The sequence below is a fragment of the Paramisgurnus dabryanus genome, chromosome 1 (assembly GCF_030506205.2).
Source record: "Paramisgurnus dabryanus chromosome 1, PD_genome_1.1, whole genome shotgun sequence".
In the NCBI taxonomy this organism is placed as follows: domain Eukaryota; kingdom Metazoa; phylum Chordata; class Actinopteri; order Cypriniformes; family Cobitidae; genus Paramisgurnus; species Paramisgurnus dabryanus.
Window position 1 is genome coordinate 36,156,012 of NC_133337.1, and position 15,582 is coordinate 36,171,593.

General features: G+C 41.3%; 2 protein-coding genes across 2 annotated transcripts in view; one reads left to right on the plus strand and one right to left on the minus strand.

Annotated features, from left to right (window-relative positions):
- The window catches only part of snd1 (staphylococcal nuclease and tudor domain containing 1), a 195,323-nt gene that overhangs the window by 97,730 nt on the left and 82,011 nt on the right, over positions 1-15,582 (minus strand). The window lies entirely within an intron of this gene.
- Positions 3,867-7,491, plus strand: lrrc4.1 (leucine rich repeat containing 4.1). Its single transcript, XM_065268571.2, has one exon. The coding sequence runs from the start codon at positions 4,342-4,344 to the stop codon at positions 6,922-6,924; it is 2,583 nt and encodes an 860-aa protein (XP_065124643.1). The 5' UTR covers positions 3,867-4,341; the 3' UTR covers positions 6,925-7,491.

Genomic DNA, 15,582 nt, shown 5'->3' on the forward strand with positions numbered 1-15,582 from the left:
CATTCTTAGTCAACAATCCCAGTCCATTCCCCAAAACAGACAGACAAATTGTGAACCCAAAGGTTAAGACAGAATAAATTAGATCCCAAGTAAAAATAAAGTATACTTGAATGTACTAAAACCACTTAAATACTAGCAATTACATTTGTAAGTTATGTAAACTTAAGCTACAAATATACTAATTAAAAGTAATGTTCTGCTTGAGCAAAATACCACTAATACTTAATAAATGATGTCTCAAAATAACAGTTGTGTACACTTAGATGTTCTTAAATAATCTTAGGAAGTACTAAAGACAAATGTGATATATAAGCTACAAAATTAGTGCTGGAAAATATTACCTTTATTACGTGTACTTAAAAAAGTGTATTTTATTTAAGTGTACTTTTTTCACCCGGAATAGCATTTGATAACTCTTCACACCCCACCCTGGACCTCACTAATTTTCAAACCCATGTTGAAAAACAAATATATTAAGAAAATTGCTTTTAAAGTTGTCCAAATAAAGTCATTAGCAACTGCACCTACTCACAAAGATAATGTTTAGATATGTTTATGGTAGGAAATTTACAAAATATCTTCATGGAACATGACCTTTAGATAATATCAATTTTTGGCATACAAGAAAAGAATCAATAATTTTGACCAATAAAATTTATTTTTGGCTTTTTCTACAAATATACCAGTGGTTTTATGGTCCAAATACACTGTAAAAAGTAAACGTTGCTTAAAATAGTAACACCAAATAGAAAATAGAACATTTTTAAATTTTTATGTGTAACCAAGTACTTTTCACTTTTTACAGTGTATGTAAATGAATGATATTAACAATAAATGATTCAATAGTCACAATATTCTGTAATCTTATGCGAGGTTATTTCGATATCTAATATTAGATATATGGTCTATTAGGTGGTGGATTTTTTCAAAATCAGCCATTAAAATCAGGTCATACTATCTTGTGTGCTTTACTTTGATTCACCAAATGCTTTTCCCACCATTTCTCCATCACAGACCGACTCCTATACATCTGCTCTGCAAGAACCATATGCACTGCTTTCACAGTACAGTAAACACAGATATCATTGGGATGTTGTTGGTCTGTCTCTAGTGAGTTGGATAAACGAGGCAGGCTGACCTACATGCGGCAGACCCTATATCCCAGATACACTGGCAAACCCCGAGGCAGCAATCCCTACCCCTCACGCGCCCACTTACTGACAACACCCAACCCGCCAAACTGGGTCGCGTGTGCATACACTCCCTCTCCCTTCATCCCTCAGCCTACGGCTGGTCAAGTTGGCAAGCTGGGACCTCTCAAGATCATTCCAGAAGGCCTGGGGTTTGGGGGGGGGGGGTTGGGCATCCCTACTATAGCCATGGCATTTTGGGTCAGCATCACAGCCGGCAGGTGGCCCAAATGATGGTGGTGGCCTGCCAATGACCACCCGCAGCCTGACATAAATAGATGTACGGCACATGCGCACAAAAAAAAAAACAAATGATATATGCTAGCGCATAGGTAATTCAGAAGAGAATCCATTGCACATGCAACAAGGTCACAAATCCTTCAGCGTGTCCTACTTTGCATCCAGGCATTACCAGAAGCTATAGGTGTCGTTTACAAAAACATTCACAATCACACTTTCACTGTCACACATACACAGTGGTGTGTCAAAATGCCAGCCATCAGTTGCCCAGGGTGCTGTGCTGTTTAGCACTGCTGTTCAAATCCATAACATCTGCTGTTACAAGTGTGAGATGCAACCTTTCCACAAGTACCTCTTTAAAGTACCTTTCACCTGCTGGCAAATACTGGGTGTAAGCCAACGTGGCCAAGGTTTGCGAGACTGATTACAGAGCAATGTTTAACAGCTCTCTCCACGGGGAAAGGTTTAAAACTGCACATTCTATTCTCTCAGAGCAGGGACCATCTTAGCTCCCGCTGCATGACAGGGGAGATATTTTAATCTTAGCCTTCTAAAGAGAGGGAGAAAGTATGACTGAAAAGGTGTCTCTAAACCAGCTTTGCACAGTACAGAGACTCCCTCTACCGCATCCAAAAGAGGCTTAATCCAGCTGAAGAAAGCAAATGCCTTTGGTCACACACACATACAATGTTGTCCAGCATCCCCACACCCTACCACACATATCCCTGAGGACTTAATACTCCGGCCAGTCTAACTGACTAAAGTGCAACTGACTGTAGGTTTAGACCACACAAATCAGTCCACATCAATTTTCACAAGGGAAGAAGGGAGAGGGGCAAGGAAGGAGTAGTAACAAAGACAGAAAGGTATTAATTGAGTCCCAGCGGGAAAGCCAACAGTAAAATCATTTATAAATTGGACTGTGTTTATCTGTTAAATAGAAGCAACTTGCTCCAATGCACAACAGTTCACTCGCAAACTGCAGCCAACTCTGAACAGTTCTACAAAATACCAGGTCCTTGGGCAGAGAAAAAAAGACAGAAAAAGGGGAGGGGGACAAGCGAGCAAAAGAAAGAGATAGAGAAAGAGAGATAGCAAGTGTGCGCGAGAGAGACGGAGAAAGGGATAGAGAGAGGGAGCGCGAGAGAGAGAGAGAGAGAGAGAGAGAGAGCAAGAGAGAGAGAGAGAGCAAGAGAGAGAGAGAGCAAGAGAGAGAGAGGGAGAGAGAGAGAGCGCATGAGGGAGAGAGAGAAAGAGAGAGCATGAGGGAGAGAGAGAGAGGAGAGAGAGCGGGTGAGAGAGAGAGCGAGAGAGAGAAGAGGGGGCGGACACGGATGAGCTAACGTACTAAAACCAATGCATCAAACCAATGCACTGCTTGGAGCGTGATGCGTCAGCAGTACATTCACGTTCCCATTGAAGGACAAAAGGAAGAGCAAGCATGTAAAGCCTATGTCCTGGGTGTCTGCTATTATGCCACACAACACTGCAAAAAACATTTGTGCCTGTCGCACACAACAGCAGGAAGAGGACTAACCTGGGGCTGAAAAGGTTAAAAATAAAAGCAAGCAAGGAAATATGCTGCTGTGGGGAGCCACTTTCCCATGCCTCAGCGTTGGTCCACCAGCTTGAGCTGGACAGCTGTGCCGCTGACAAAGCTGAGATCTCCAACTCTGCACTGAGCTCTGGGCACTGCAGCGCTATACGGATACTTCTCTGATCGACACGACGTCACAGAAAGGGGGGAGAAACACTCTCTCTTTATTCTCTCATTCCAGAGAGTGAGAGAGCGCGCTCGCAGGCAGGAGAGAGCGAAGGAGAAGGAGGCAGAGAGCAAGCGATCTCTCTCCAGCGAACGAGCATTCTAACCGAGCTGCCTATTTCACTGGTCCTCCCCTACACCTTTCCTGGACTGTAGTTACCTGCTCTTTTTTACACAACTGAAGGATTATTGGGAAGTTTGCAAAAAAGCTTCTGCAGTCGGTGCTTGCAAGTGCGCGCATGTATGAAGATGGAATGCGCAGCTACTTAAGGAAAGAAATGCGCTAATGACCGCAGTGTCACAGTCTTTTCAGCTGGACAAGGCATTTAACAAATCAAGCGGGCAAAACATACCAAGGGAGCCAGAGACAATAAAGTGAGTGGCGAATATTGAAAGGACACTTTTATTTTTATTTTAACAAAAGAATAGAGGAACATTTGAAAAGACTGGATTTCTCATTCATATTCATCTTTTATCCTTTCTAACTACCCCTCCCTTTTTTCCTCCCTCTACTTTGGTTTAGCATGTGTGAGCGTTTCACTATGGAGACACGGGCATTTGGTGGCGGCGTCAAGCGGAGGTATCCAAGGACAAGCATCTGTGGATAGTGCGAGAACGAGCGCTTCTAAAGGAGCCAAACTGGAATGGTACTCTTGCCTAAAGCTCTGAGAGCCACTACACGCTTCTCTTCGGATGGTCCTCTGTGGATTTATTAGGGGCCATTTTGGCATTCATCTCGTTTTCTGACAAATGAATAAAGAGAAGGCTTTGCTTCTCCTGGGAATATAGGAATTTGAGGAAAAAATTTATCAGCATCTATTTTGAGATTACAAAAATTGGGACGTATAAAACATTTGAGGTAGGTGCCTAGACTTTCCAACCGTTTTTCACATATTGAAATATATATATCCCCCTTATTACTTTATTCATTATCATTGGCGTTTCACTCCTCCTTCTCAACTCTGCTAGCTGCCACTGAATGTTAAGCCTCCAGTTCAGTAAATGGAAAAACAATCTAGAGTGTTGTTTAACCCAGGGTAGGGTTTCATTAGTCAAGAGGTGAACCCCTCCCCCCTTCCCCCACTTACTACCCCTTCTCCCCAACCACCATCATCACCCCACGCCCCCCCAGACGATGCTGAATTATGAATGTGCCACATCATGAGTCTCCTGGGGCGGGTAGCTGTGCGTCGAGCCAGGAAAGCCGCCCTGCTCTGTGTCCTGTACCTCATGGTTCAAGTGTGCGTAGACGTGGCGGCCGCGGCAGGGCCCCAGGGTTGCCCGACTGATTGCTCTTGCAACAACCAACTCAGCAAGGTGGTGTGCACAAGGAGAGGGCTTACTCGAGTGCCACCGGGTATCCCCACCAACACCCGGCACCTAAACCTGATGGAAAACTCTATCGAGTCTGTACAGGCTGACTCTTTTCGTAACCTCCATCATCTTGAGGTGTTGCAGTTGGGCCGCAATGCAATTAGACAGATAGAAGTGGGTGCCTTCAGTGGACTAACCAATCTTAATACATTGGAACTTTTTGATAACAGGTTGACAGTGGTGCCAAGTGGGGCATTCGAGTATTTGTCTAAGCTGCGAGAGCTGTGGCTGAGAAATAACCCTATTGAAAGTATCCCATCTTACGCATTTAACCGAGTGCCCTCCCTAATGCGACTGGACCTGGGTGAACTGAGAAAACTGGAGTATATCTCAGATGGAGCCTTTGAAGGTCTAATCAACCTCAAGTACCTTAACCTGGGGATGTGTAACATTAAAGGTGAGATACCCAACCTGACCCCTCTGGTTGGGCTGGAGGAGCTGGAAATATCAGAGAACCTCTTTCCTGAGATTAAACCAAGCTCATTCAGAGGACTGACTTCACTCAAGAAGTTATGGATCATGAACTCTCAGATAGGGCTTATTGAACGAAATGCATTTGATGACCTGGCCTCATTGGTGGAGCTGAACCTGGCTCACAACAATCTCAGCTCACTGCCCCATGATCTTTATGCCCCACTAAAACACCTAGTGGAACTCCACCTCCACCACAACCCCTGGAACTGCGGCTGTGACTCACTTTGGCTAGCACGTTGGCTACGTGAGTACATACCCACCAACTCAACATGCTGTGGACGATGTCACTCCCCTGCACACATGAGGGGCCGGCAGCTGGTTGAGCTAGACAGAGGAGACACGGGGTCAATGCAGTGCTCTGCCCCTTTCATCGCAGATGCCCCAAGAGACCTTAACATTTCAGCCGAACGTGTGGCAGAACTGCGATGCCGAACAGCACCCATGTCTGCCGTACGATGGCTCCTACCAAATGGGACTATTTTAACTCATGCTTCAAGCCACCCACGGATAACAGTGCTAAACGACGGGACTTTAAACTTTTCAAACGTGCTAGCAGGTGACACGGGCATGTATACCTGCATGGTGTCAAACGCAGCAGGAAATTCCAATGCTTCAGCTTACTTAAATGTAAGTGCGGCTGAGCTGAACACATCTAACCTCAGCTACTTCACCACAGTCACAGTGGAGGTCCTGAGCCCCACATCTGAAATGCCTAAGACCAAAACCACCACAACCACAGCAGGAGCCAGCACCACTACCACGGCCTCACCATCCGTGTTTAAGCCGGTTTTTATTTCAACACCAACAGTCCTTCTCCAGAGTACCGACACGCCACCAAGCCGCCCATCTGCTGTACCTGGCTCGAAAGTGACAACAGGAAAGACGCCCAAACCGGCCAGTACCAGTTTGGATGAGGTGATGAAGACAACAAAGATTATCATTGGTTGTTTTGTGGCAGTTACTCTGCTAGCAGCAATCATGCTAATTGTATTTTATAAACTACGAAAGCGGCATCAGCAAAGGAGCACAGTGGCTGCAGCCAGAACTGTGGAAATTATTCCAGTAGAGGAAGAACTGCCACCACCAGCGTCTGCTGCCAATATAGCAGGGGAGGGGCTGACTCTACCAGAGATAAGGGATCATAACAGTATTTACAAACTGGACTACAACACCCACAAATCTGACTACAGCTACAAACCAAAACCAGAATACAGCATCCATAAATCTAGAGATTTCAGCATCCACAACCCCAAGACAGACTACAACACCTACAAACCTAAAGCGGATTATGTATACCAACCTACTCTGGAATACAGCTCTTACAAACAAACAGACTATTCACACAAGTCATTGCCAGATTACCACTTACATAAAAAACCTGATCAGAGTCCCTATAAACCAGGATATAATACTCACAAACCTGACTTCAAATCTCACACTCCTAAAACAGACTTCAGCCCATACAAACCAGATTATGGAGTTCCGAAATCCAAAACTGACTACACTATGCCCAAGCCCAGAACAGATTACAGCCCTTTCAAGACAGACTGCAGCCTTTTCAAACCAGACTACAGTACATTTAAAGCAGACTACAGCCCTCTCAAAGCGGAATACGTAAGCTGCAAATCAGACTTCAGTCCCCACAAGTCTAAAATGGATTACAGTCCTCACAAGGTGGACTACAGCCCGCATAAGACAGACTATAGCACCATGAGGCCCAAATACAACACTTACAAGCCACCGGGCCATGGAGCCAAATGGACAGAAGGCAACAGTATTGGAAATTCTCTGCCTCGAACCTTGCCCAGTGCTATAACTACCACTCCTGAGGCTCTTGTAATAAAAACTCATAACAAGGAAAAAGTACAAGAAACTCAGATATAGTATGCCCCCTCAACAAATCACAATCCAAAATAATTTGCTCTCCCCCTATTATAATTTAACCCCCGCACCGTCATGAAAACATGCAATAGAATGCACAAAGGGAAAAAAGACAGGAACTTCTTTTTTTTGTACAGAGTGCAAACCCTACAGACTGATTCTTGTTGTACATGCTTATAAATAAATATATATGGAAAAACTGAAACTACCATTGGCTGGTAATAGAGAAGCAGATTATATTAAAAAATAAATTGAAACTATTTTCTAACTTATAACTCTTATTTAAAAAAAATGAGTTGTTTTAAGATGCTGTACTGAATTTGAGACATGAGGGTAGTCTTGTTTAAAAAGGGCATTCTGTGTGATTTCTAAACAATGCTACAGAGAATGCTGTGAAAATACAAAAGAACATTTATACAGAGAATTCTTTCGTTAAAAAATAAAACAAAAACAGAAAAAAGGTCAATGTTGATCTTTACAGGTTTATCTTGTAAAAGCACCATGAATTTGTACTGTGCCAAATGTTACAAATGCAATAAAAGGATTTTTGGAAGAAAAGAACAAAAAAAAAGAACGAACCATTTAGATTTCTTTCTTTCTTTCGATGTATTGTTGCGATCAGCTAAATGCTTTAGACACTGCAGTAGGACTCACTGCAGTTCTGTTTTTAACCCTCGGCGTGCTGGGTGCCGGTCAAGTCTTAAAAGGCTGGGCAGATGCAGCTTTTCCTCCTTTTCATTTTCTTTTGTGTGCGTTCCCTCAATGCAGTGGCTCAACTGACCATATAAAATGAATCGCAAAAGTGCTATTTTACATCCCAGGAGATCTCTGGTTCAGAATTACACATCGTGCTGCCTTTGTACCACAGCCTTGCGCTAGACCATCAGTATCATGTAAAAAGATGATTGTAAGGTTGTTGTTGCTAAAACAGGGTTCCAAAAAAACATGAAAAGTGTTTAGCTAAGTGGTCTGCACAGAGCAGATGGGCTGCCTTTGCTTTTAGAACGATCGAGTTAAAAGGGGTGGTTATGATGTTTGAAAAATACTTGGAAGATTGCTTACTTTTAACTAAGTGCTTGGTTAGATGCATTTTTGGTCAAACATTATTCAAGTAGAAGGTTAAATTATGCCGTAAATGGTTTGCTATTCAATAATGATTGATAATCCAAACTTTAAAATGCTTTATGAACTGAAAACATTACATGGACAAGCAAATGATATCATTTGAAACAGCTTTGGTTTAATCCTAAAATGTGCGTCATAGCACGGAAAACAAAGATATAATGAAGGAAAATCAAATGAAGGCATATTAGAAAATGATTTAAAATAGGTTTGCATTGTGAAGCATATTGGTTGAGTGCATGCAGCTTGTATGGGAGATTAAAGCTCATTACAAGATAATTGATCCACCGTACACAGACACACACCCTGTACATAAAGTTGGGACATCTGGCCATAGTGAGGCCGAGTCCCATGGTGCACACACACACACACACACACACACACACACACACACACACACACACACACACACACACACACACAGAAATTCTTGCTTTAGGCTATGCAGCGCCCCAGTTAAGACCAGTCTCACACTGTTTATATTTGTGGTTTTGAAAAAGTAAGTCAGTATTGCGTGTCCGTCTTATCAGTGGTTCTTGATGTTGTGGTAGCACAAAGGGAATTGTGGGTAAATGTATGGAACTGCATAACAGCCATGCAGACTGCGGCACACATACACGGCAATGAAACAACGACAGCAACCCGGATCTGGCGTTTAATAATCATCCGAACATCTGAACTACTGCCAAAGAAAAATATCTACACCTGTCTCCACCTACACACAGCAAATAAACATGCAGGAGAAAAATGGCCACAAATTGTCATTTAAACTGATACTGAAGGTGAAGTGTGTAATTTCTGCACCACTGGCGACACACCAGGTTACTGCAAAAATAATGACAAGTTCCAAATATGCTAGTAATGAGACAAAAACATGACATTGCATGAGAAAGACATTGAAACGTTTGCAAAAGGACACATACAAATATATACGAAGAGCTTAGATGCAAAAGTCGCGAAACGCCACCTCTATCAAAATGAGATGACTCTCGACACGTATTATGCATTCATCAAATATCTTTGATACAAATCTGCTTTTTCCCTACATTAGAGTGTTCAAAAATATTGGTTTGTTGCCAGAATCTATTACATTTTAGCAAAGTCCTGAAAGTGCGCAAAAGAAGAATTGGATAAACGACAGCGTGAGTTTTTACCAAACATATTAGATATTAACTCTTTCACCGCCAGCATTTTAAAAAAAGTTGCCAGCTAGCGCCAGCATTTTTCATGATTTTCACAAAAGTTTAATGCCTTCCATAAAATGTTCTTCTTTAAATATATAAACAAACACTATATCAGATGAAAGAACAGACCCTCTGCTTTCAAACAACAAAAAAAGTTTCATCCTACCTTCATTAGTTCTCTTGTAATCACCTCTCAAACATGGGTAGGTTTCTTCAAAAACACCCAATTTTGAGCAAAAAGCTGAGATAACTCCATTTTTGCCAAGGACTTTTGATAGAGATCAGATGCGGAGCGATCTTTAAAGCATACACAGAGTTCTTTCTCTTTCACGAGAGGCGCTACTTCCGTGTTGTATTAGTTGCGGAAGTGCGCCACCTGGTGGATAATAGCGGTATTGTGGAAAGACGGAAAATCTCGTCAATGGCGGTGAAAGAGTTAAAGGGATATTTCACCCAAAATTGTAAATTATGTCATTATTTACTCACATTCATTTTGTTACACACAATCAGAGGCCCCATTGACTTCCATAGCATTCCTTTATCCTACTACGGAAGTCAATGAGGCTTCTGAACAGTTTGGTTACAAACAATCCTCAAAATATCTTCTTTCGTGTTTATCAATGCAAATACATTTACATGGGGGGGAGTAAATTATGAAAGAATTTTGATTTTGGGGTGAACTATCCCTTTAACTGTTTTTCAGCCTTTTAATCTGTGTTAAGACAGTGAAGAGTGACTGGAGACATTTTTAAAGGTTGGGTTTTTGTAATGTACTTAGAGGGTTTTGCCAAATTAAATGACCTTTGTACAAATACAGCATTTCAATTACTGACTTTTAATAACCTTTTTATTAACATAAAAGTGAAATTACTGAAGCTAAACATAAGAGCATGATAAAAATGCTCATTTACAATTGGTATCTGAGCTCTTCATATATATTATCCTGGTTAAGAAAAATATTTTAATCACTGAAAAAACCGACATGCCTTTTATTTAAAAAAAAATCTGTAAAAGATGCCTTTGTTAACAAAGTGAATTTTTCCTATTCAGCTAGTATGTCACACGAAAACATTGCACAGCTTCTAACCTTGGCTTTGGTGTTTCTTCAAAACAATACCACTGTTACCAGCATAACTTCAAAAACTGCAATTAAAGCCATTGAGCTACTGTTTATGCAGTCGAATGTCTAAGCTATAATTGCCAGTCTGGCTTTAATGGAGCATTGTACAAGACTGAAGCAGATCCCTGAACAGGCAGCTTATAAGAGTTCAGAGAAAGAGAATAAAAAATGAGGGCACATTCTGCCGAAGGGTTCGAGGACCCTTCATGCTCTTCAGCTCATTGGCGAGATAAAGAGACCTGAATCCACTGACGTAAGCTGTAGTGTGGCTTCACGGAGTCGGACGTTTACAATAACACATCTGCACAAATGCAAGAGATTTGCCACAGATGCTATAAAGAAATGAAATAGAAGTGTGCTTTTGACTCTCAATTGAAAATTATTCAATTCAACACACACACAATGTTATTTAAATGTTGCATTAAAGGTATAGTTCACCAAAAAATGAAAAATCTGTCATAATTTACTCACCCTCATGTTGTTTTAAACCTGTATGAGTTCTGTTGAACACAAAATAAGATATTTTGATAAATGATGGTAAGCACACAGTTGACGGTACACATTGACTGCCATAGTAGAATAAAGAAATACAATGGAAATCAATGGGTACCGTCAAATGTGTGCTTATCAACATTTATCAAAACATCTTTCGTGGTAAACAGAATAAAAAAACGTATATTGGTTTAAAACAAAATGAAGGTGAGTAAATGACAAGGTGAGTCTCTTTAAAAGTTAAACTGAAAGAATGTAAATCAAATAAGACTTTTAGACAGCAAAGGACTAAAAAAAGGCAGCGTGCAGATATATGAAAGAGATTTTAAAGGAGAAGCATGAGTCAAGACTGACAGCTAGATACAGGAAGGTTATAAATGTGAATGCTGGGGTGTACAGATAGAGGTGCAAAAAGGGGAGGAGCTTAAAATTACTTCTTTTAATGGCAGACTAACAGTTTAAAATGCATGAACGTTGCCTTGTCAGTACATAATAAATGCTTTCACTTTACAATATTGTGTAAAATAGCTTGTAATAAGTATGTCATACTTCACTTCAGCAGCTTTGTATCTAATTTATCAATCATTTAATTTGTGTTATATGTATTACATAGACAAGCCTGCACTTTATATCAACAATAGCCATAAAACCAATAGTACTACTTAAAATGATTTAAGATTTCATCTAAAAAAAAAGAGATGGGTAATAAAGACAAGCAGTGATCATTTCTGGCATTTATAATCTGCCCTGTGCGTGCAAAAGCAGATTTCGAGATTCTTACACTATTTGCCAAAACAGCCCCTGCGCAACAACTAACAGAGCGTTTGTCATTGTCTGACCTTCACGTTGGTTGTCTCAGGAGGTCTCCTGAACAGATGTTAACTGGCTCCACTTCTGTCGGAGCATCTATTCTGGCCGAAAATAAAAGAAGTGGCTTTATGACGGCCACTGAGGGGGAATGAATGAAAGGCAGCACAGTTAATCACCGTTTTGTTAGGTTTTGTTTTGTCCATCTCCACATCCATAAAGGGCGAGAGGAGGGTCCAATTACCCATGAAGTAAACACAGGAAAGAGCATTGCCGTGGTACCAAGTCACCCATCATTAATTTAGATGACACTGCCTACAGTTATTGGGTGGCTGCTGCACAGATTCCAAGCACTTAAGAGCAAAAAATAGAAATGTGTAGTTCTTCACATTCACAAATCGAGCAACTCCTTGCACAAATTAACAAAGATTATCGTGTTAAAACCACCTGAAGACCAAAAATGCAGCATTCTTCAGCTAGTAAAACTATCATTATGAAGCGCTCTTGGTGACTGTAGAAACCTATCTGAGGTTTTTAGGTCCCTCTCCATGGCACATTTGCATATCTCCTCAGTGCCATTTTAGAAGCCTCCAGTGCCGCAGGAGGTTGCCGGTGCCAGCCTGCTCCCTTTGTAACATCATGCAAATGGCAGCCGTACAAGTAAGAATTCGCTAGTCTCCATTAACAATACACTTAAAACGTAGCCTAAATTCTTTCCGACTTCAAAATGGAAATTTTAAATAACGTGCCTGCTTAATCGCCTCATTTATTGTGTCGAAGTGGAAGCAGCCCATGGCTTCCTGCAAAAATATTGCATAAAGGGCAGACAAAATACCACCTTTTGTATCTATAGCACTAACAATGCCTTAATATCGAGGGGCAACCTTCGGATCTCTATTGCAGCCAATACGGAAGTGACTTAAACTGCAATTCATCGACTGGCCACTAGAGGCTATATAGCAAATTATGCCCTTTAAACTCTTCTGTTAAAATTGTATTAAAGGTGACATAGAACGATTGAACGGGGTATTTATCCTTGTTCTGTGATGTGACATGTAGACTAAATTTTTTTTGTTTGGGTCTGTAATGCCTTAGAAGCTTCCTAAAAACCTCTATCAGATAGCTCTATTAGGGTGGGGGATTTTAAACAAGTGGTTTTGCACCTATTTGGCTCCCCCTACTGGCTTAACTTGAAATCTCATTACTGATTGGCTGACTTTGCTGCCACTCAAAAAATGTAGCCAATTATCTTAAAGTAGAGGGGCAGTTACATGCCTGTGATGTCATAAGCATCAGTTTTTCAGATCGGGACTTTTTCTGGGTGACATTTCTAAAAGAGGAATTTCTATGAGACTGAGATGTTTAGCATGTCTAGCACTTTTTGTATGTTCGTGAATGCCGGTAGATTACCATTATTTAACAAAGACAAGGTAAAAATGATTTTTCATTCTCTGTCCCCTTTAAGCCTTAAAGTTCTGCATAATTAAGGGCATGGGCACTTGATTGACGGGTGAACTGCCACTGCTGTCACTAGAATTGAGCTAGGCAGGCGTGGTTTCAGCTACCAGCCACCTCAGCTTCACCCAAGTCCCGCCCCTCTTTAGCCATTTTCAGTTATCCACAAGTGTTGCGCGGCCAAGATGGCGACGACAGGCACTGCCTACTTTAAGCTTCAAAATAGCTCATAACAAACCAATGGGTGACCTCACGGACACTACGTTTATTTTTATTACGGTCTATGGTTAATATCTTGCCGCAATTACGGAATCATCTTTCTTTAACAACTTGAAAACGATTAGGAAAACTTAAATTGGTATGTTGCTCTAAATTGTTTATAACAACAGACTGGCCTTGCTTATCTTTGGCAAGTAATCTTTAAAGAATAAATTGGGCTCCACGCCCCCCAATCTGGTAAATCATGAAGTTTCTTTAAAACCAACAAGCTCGATATCCTCATTATTTACCGTCACCATCTAGACAGCTATTAAACTACGCCTAATAGGTTAATGTACACGACGGGAAAGGATGTATTCAAGAACAATACATTAAAATACAGTAAAAGCTGTTATCCTGAATCCACAGACGGTTTTATGAGCAGGCACGCATCCTCTAATTTTTAATGGACCTGCATTTATGCGATTCGAGAAATAAAAAAATAAAAATCAAACAACATGACCATGTTTGAGGAAACAAATGCCCTTATGAAGTCTAAACCACAGGGCTCTACAAAAATAATACTTTTGATGTACCGTACACAAAGAAAATGCAAAAAAGTGTTACTAAGTAAGAACACCATCCGATTAACATAAGTGGACCAAGGCAGATATATGGAGGAGATGGACACAAATGAATGAGAAATCGCAACAATCAATCAATATGGCAGCCACAGGAAAGGCCAACCATTCAGTTAAGAGCCAATTCCGTTACTGATAAGAGCCTGGCTTGTTTTGCTTCATTTTAGCTCATGAAAATGCATGCATTAGCTCAAACCAGCCTAAAAAAATGTGTTTTGAGAAAAATTTATCATACCATAGTTTTACTGCTGATTTGACAACCTATTATAGTAATCGTGGCAAACAGTTTCGGACATTACCACGTTAAATTAGATAAGGGATGTACTTGTATGGCCATTACATTAAAACATAGCTGCTAGGGGTGGTTGCCTAGATTCCTGAGATTGGTCAGCTATGCATTAAAGGGACTAAGATCCGGAGATCGACAGATCCTGAAATGCCTCTTTGCCTGCAGCCCAACAGGGAATATGTAGACACATCAGGTGCATCAGTGCTTCAAATACCAGAGAGACAGTAGCACGCCGATCAGCTCAGTCCTCAAAACATTTATAATCAAGACTTTTTTGATAGATTTTTTTATCACTATTGTCACTTTTCCACTGAATAGTAAGGCTTGGTACAGCTCACTTTTGGGTGTGTGTGTGGGGGGGAGTTCTATGTACAGTACCTAGTGCCTGATACTTTAGTACCACATTGGTTGAGATTCCAAGCTAGCCATACTGATACTAAAACGTGATGTGTAACACTGCACTTGTTGGTCAGAAAGTATCGTCACTACCAGCGTCATTGCTAAATGCAAGATTAGCTTACCCTTATGCGCCGTCGAGCAAACCAAGTGATGTCCCCAAACTCCCCTTTAGCGGTGAAAAACATCTGCATGCCGACAATCAAGAGCACAGTTTCATCGACATGCTGCGTTGCTCCTGTGTTGAACATCTGCTTTTATTGCATTCACGATGATGTGGCGACAGTAGAAGCAGTGCAAGTAACGTCTAAAATCTATAGTTTTACCCACTCACGATAAACTGCAAATGGAAAAACAAATTGAGCTGAGCGGTACCACACAACGGAGAAGCGCCATAAGTCAGTATATATGTTAGCAATGCTCTACCATCTGAGCTGCAGAAACACCTATACAACCCCGCTCTGATGATCATGTCAGTATGAGCTCCCACTTACTTTCACCATTTACCTGTGACATGCTAATTAAACGCAGCTACAACAAAGTACAAGGTACGTCGACATCATGTCTCATATTTCAGACGCTGCCGTTCTCTTGCTCTAAACGGCACATGGCTCAAATTAGCAGACGCTGCCCTGAAGGAGGCGGCCGACAAACTCAGCCCAGGGCAACCTGACATTTCCTGGCTGATGGAGGTTAGCACCTGCTAAATCAGACCAGGTGACAACGTGCCGAGCAGCGCCGGCTCAGTTTCTGGATGCAAGCGCTGATGCCAAGAGTACTTAATACATAAAGTAGATTAATAAAGCAATAAATCTAAGCTAGCGTTGAAGCGGAGGCTTCCGGGAAATTGAATAAAGATGCGTATGATGCATAGGCGATGGCAAAAAAGAAGGGGGGGGGCTTTCTTGCACCATTCTTTATTTAAAAGGTTATTTCAGACCACCTTAACAAACACTA